This window comes from Rhagoletis pomonella, unplaced genomic scaffold, assembly GCF_013731165.1.
Source record: "Rhagoletis pomonella isolate Grant_MI unplaced genomic scaffold, Rhpom_1.0 Rhpom_scaffold_11398, whole genome shotgun sequence".
Taxonomy (NCBI): Eukaryota; Metazoa; Arthropoda; class Insecta; order Diptera; family Tephritidae; genus Rhagoletis; species Rhagoletis pomonella.
Window position 1 is genome coordinate 1 of NW_023469925.1, and position 5140 is coordinate 5140.

The window sequence follows — 5140 nt, forward strand, 5'->3', positions numbered from 1 at the left end:
AATGTGATGGCTATTTGAGTACAAAAAACTCACCGCAACGCCTTTTCTAAGGCCCCTCGCTGCTGTGCATAGGGCGTTATCACACCATATGAGTTGTATTTCATAGGAATATAACCGTCCAACGTTTTAACCAGCCGTGCCACAAACTTAGCCTCTAGCTCGTTAGCAATTTGACCGCGATGACAGTTTTCATCTTGCGTATATGTCAAATTAAGTACTGAAAATGGCTTCAATGGTGTTTTGAACTGATGAGTTTTGGGATCATCGATTAGTTCGTTTTTGTAAAAGTACGAATTTGGCCATTTACAAATTTCAGGATGCATGCGGTATTGCGTTTGCAAGCTAAAAATTATATCATTGCTATCGGATAAGAATATTTTTTCTTCATCAGTCAATCCATTGGCTGCATTTTTGAGGTTGACCGATTCTATACAGCGCTGAATACGTGTGAAAAGTGAAGTTCCAAGACCGAAATCTGAAGCTTTCTATCAATAAATGAATTATGTATAGGGATTTCTTTTCAAGAGTATAATACCAATGCAAGAAATTTTCCTGGGAAAATATTTTTGCATAATGAAAAATAAGAGCTCAAAAAATAGGAAGACTTTCCAAATCGCTTTTTTCTAGTTAAGAAACAAACCTTTGATAGCACCGTCGCGGGAAGCTGCTGCGTATCACCCACTAGCACCAATGTATTAATGCCAAATTTTAAAGGCATTAGAGTCCATGGTTCTGTACATTGTGTTGCCTCATCAATGATACAAACATCAAAATAATTCACATATCTGAAAAAAGTTACTTATATACATTGGATCAATCATAAATACTAAAACGAAAAACACACTGTGATAATTTCACGCAGCTAGACAACGTCGTGCACACGACATTAGCATTTTTAAGGTGCCAATTGTATAGACTACGCTCATCCTCTGGACGCAAAACTCCGTTCACTATATTCCGCATTAATTGGACTTGTCGTACTTTTGCAATCAACTCTTCTTCTTGCGCCGTTCCTTTCACATTTTTCTGTTTCATATGTTCGATATCAGCTTCGATTTGAATGATTTCATTCCGTAAGTACTCCTTTATGTCGATTTTATCATCAATTTGAAGATTTGTGCAAGCCATTTTAAGTTTCCTTATCTGATTACGTTCAATGATCTTTGGTAAAGTTGCATGTCGAACCTTGGGGCTGATGCGTTCCATCAAGCCAAAACGAATCAATCGAAACTGCACATCTGGCAACTTTTTTTGACTCATATTAAACAATTTTTCAGCTATAACGTCAACGGCTGCATTGCTTTGTGCACATATTAATACTTTCTGATCGAGAATGCGAATCTCGTTCCCATATAACAACTGGTGTACCAAATTTGCAATCACACAAGATTTACCCGTACCAGGAGGGCCTTGAATTAATGTTATGTTTGGCGTCGGCTCGATAGCTCGCCTATATGTACGGATCAATACCTCCTTTTGACGAGCATTTAAATCATCAAAGCCGTTATATTGAATGTTGCATTGCGTAAACGGTTTGCGTTTGCATAACTGCATTGGATCGAGTATCTGCGCGAGCAGTGGGGATTGCTCCAATTGGTATACCGCATTAAAGGCGCCAAATTCTACTCGTACAACATCTATCATTGGACGGACTTTAATTGGATTATTGGAGTTGGTACGCAGCTCTTCTAAAGACAAATCCTTTGCAAGCACTTCATACACAATGGTAGTGTAATTAAACCCTAATTGTATGAATATTGTTAATAAGAAAATTAAAATATATTTTCTTTGTCCATACCAAATCGCTTTGAAGACATATATGCGAATGTTGTAAACTTTCCCCATTCCAAAATTACGAGTTCACTTTTGGATTCAGAGCTGTTTGTGCCGGCACAGCGCCCTATTATTATGAAACGATCCAAATAAGGAGTTACTTGCTCGGCGGAGACAATAAACGTCTTACTTTTACATCGACTTTTTTCACGCTCAAGTACACTCATAAACTCCAATTTCATTAGCGGTATAATTATGCTAAAAAAATAGAAACGCATTATGTCGTTAAACCGACATAAATCAAAAAGTGGTTAGCTTAAATTACGTACCTCTTATAATGATTAAACGTAGTAAATTGATTTGGCATCGGCAATAAAATATCACTTGCAGCGTCTACTTGCGCATTACGATTTACGAGCCATTCATTGCTCCAGCCCAATATTTGAGATATTATTTGTGCAGTCTTATCAACCATAGCGTACGCCATACGCACCATATGCGCACGATCTTGACAAGTTGGACTAGGCAATATATCTTTTCGATCAACTCGCTTATTGGCGCCGCTTACGCGTTCGATGTAGTATACAATTGGTGTCTCATTAAAGCGCACACGTTTCTTCAGTCGTTCCTTGTCGGCATCGCGTCGTATCACATTTGTTAGGCAGGAACGGTGACTAGCAAATCTTTGCAATAACTCTTGATTTTTTTTTGTTTCGGAAAAATTTTTTTGCATAGAAGCAAATGTAATTTTGTTAGTTTTACGCGCAGGTGCATTACAAGGCTTCGCTTCTGTTGGTAGACTTCCATTTCTGTTTTCTTCGGTCGAGGACGATCTCGATGTTTTCCTGTTACTACTACTAGATATACGACGGGAAATAATTTTATCTAATTTGCTCATCTCCTGAGCAAATGCATCCACAGCTTTGGGTCGATTAGATTTAGGCGTTGTTACAGTAGCACTTATTGAGCTCTCTTTGTGTGGCTTTGTCGTTTCTGATGAACATCTCTTTATTTTAGGTATTCTGTACAGTTCAACATTCTTCTTACTGGCTTCGATATCCTCAGCTAGAAGAGCACCTCGATTCATTGTAGTGATTTTAACCTTGGCTTTTTTCTTTTCAACAACTTCAGTCTCAGATGCATGTTTGCGTTTTAGCAATTCTTTTGAAGTGTCTGCTGATTGCTTGTCAGCAAGTTCTTTTAAGCGCTCTTTGCGAGACTCCCTAATCAGACGTTTTTTCTCGATCTCCCTACGTCTCTCATCTACTGGCTTCCCAAGCCACTTCCTTTTTAGTTCATCCATATAACGTTCTTCTTTCAGTTGACCACTGAAGGCTGCGGCTTTTGTGCGAACCTCTTTTGTGGATGATGCAATCGAACGCGATTCTGCAGAAACTCCTCTGTGTTTTCCCTTATGCTTAGGTAAATTTGGGGCATCGATTACAGATGGTGGGTGATGCAAGCGTTTTACTGGTTTGATCACCTCCTTTTTACTCACCTTTATCTTTTCTTTAGAAGTATCAGTTTTTTTGCTATCAGCGACCGTTGGCTTACTACTAGTGGACGCTTTTAGATCTAAAATGGAATTTTTTAGCTATTAATAAAGAATATTTTATAAAAGTTATGCATACCACAACCTTCAGGTTCATCGTTTAATTCACGAGTTGTCTTTATCTCCACTGGTGCTTCCTTGTAGTCCTCAATTGATTTATTTTTATCTTTTTGGTGTACAAGTTCTTTACTTCTATCGTATTCGTAACTGTCTTTTGACATTTCCTGCTCTAATGGTGGCGACTTTGAATCGCTTTTAGTTTGGCCAGTTTTTTTGAGCTAATGTCGCAATTACGTCATCCACAAGAGCCTCGTTGAAAAAATCATCAAGATCTTCGCTGGCACAATCTAAACCCTGATCCTCTTTGCCTTCGGCATTTTCGTCGTTATCATCTAAATTTTCTGCTTTATCAATTTGAAATTCGAAGACCTATAAACAGATGTTTTAAAACCCAACAAATAACATTACACTCGCAATTCAATTAAAGTTCAGACTTCAGCGATGGGAAACTGAAGTCAATCGTTATCATATAATACGAGTTAATTTTGCTATACGTTAGAAATCTGCACTATTACGTACTATGATAGCCGGTTTATAATTTCAGTTATTAAAGATACTAATTTTTTAGATGAACTTCAAATGAGTTTTCTGGTTAAACAAAATTTTTTAATGAAACAATTTAATATTACATGTATCTTCTGATAGTCTGCATACCTGTGACATATTCATCGATTGTGATAGCAATTTAGAGCTCCAGTCTGATACCTTATGCTCGAACTCTTCATCATAATATTCATCGTCATCTTCTATTGTAATCCATACATCATTTCCTATCTCAGGATCTTTTTGTTTTTGTTCTACAGGAACCGCAGCTGAGCTCGTCTGATCGTTATCAACTATCTCTTTTTTAATATGGGTGTCTATTAAGTTTTCTTGACTTTGTTTTCTAATCACATCATAGGGGTGGTCTTCATCAGCAAACTCAGCTTCATTATTATCAGCCATCATTTCGGACTTAATGTCGTTTAATAAAATTTGTGAAAACAACATATCATCATCCATATCATCATCTGGAGCTTTTGCAGAATTTACCGTTGAAGTTTCAAGGTTACGATTATCTTCCGAAATATCTGCGTGCTCAATGATACCATTCCTTTGCTCATCGCCATTAGAGCTGTTAAGTGAATTATCAAAAACATTAGGACTTTTTTTAAAACTAGCGTTTTGCATTAGCTCATTTTCCACAGCTATATTTTTTATTGGATCGGCCTTTTCAGAATGTTTGTTGTATTCTGCTGCCGGCAATAGTTCACCGAACGTTTCTACATTGTGCGCAATATTAGGATCGTCATCCTCATTATCACTTAGCAAGTCAATACTATCTCCATCGTAAAGCATTTTATTCGTTTTCTTACCATTAAGTCTTGAATATAGCAAAGGATTTATTTCTTTGACACTCTCAAGAATGACATCATCAGTTCCTCCAAAGATTTCAACTACATTCTCCGTACATGAGCGTACGAATTCTCGCTTCACTTCTGGTAATATAGGTTCATGAACGGCAGCGTTGTTAGGTATATCTGGGGTGGCATTATTTGTTTTATGTATGCCAATCTGATTTGGAGGCTCTTCATTTGAATTGTTTTGTCCAGAAGGTTGCACATCCTTCATGGCTATAGAGTCTTCATAATCCTTGATATTGGAAGATTGTTTACACTCTTCTTTGATTGAGCGTACAACATCATCTTCATCGTCACTCAAAATAATTATTTGTCCAGAAAAAAGTGTCGGCAATTTTGATGAGAGTGAAGCTGG

At 37.3% G+C, this 5140-nt stretch overlaps 1 protein-coding gene across 1 annotated transcript; it reads right to left on the reverse strand.

The window, feature by feature from the left end:
* Nucleotides 1-29: 29 nt before the first annotated feature.
* Nucleotides 30-5134, reverse strand: LOC118756664 (helicase SEN1-like; the record flags this gene model as incomplete). The annotated part of the gene is given in 8 exon segments (XM_036491418.1): nt 30-485; nt 641-785; nt 845-1742; nt 1799-2031; nt 2103-3348; nt 3411-3591; nt 3593-3754; nt 4040-5134. Coding segments are annotated over 8 exon segments (4416 nt in total), but the record flags the coding sequence as incomplete, so codon positions are not given.
* Nucleotides 5135-5140: the final 6 nt, after the last annotated feature.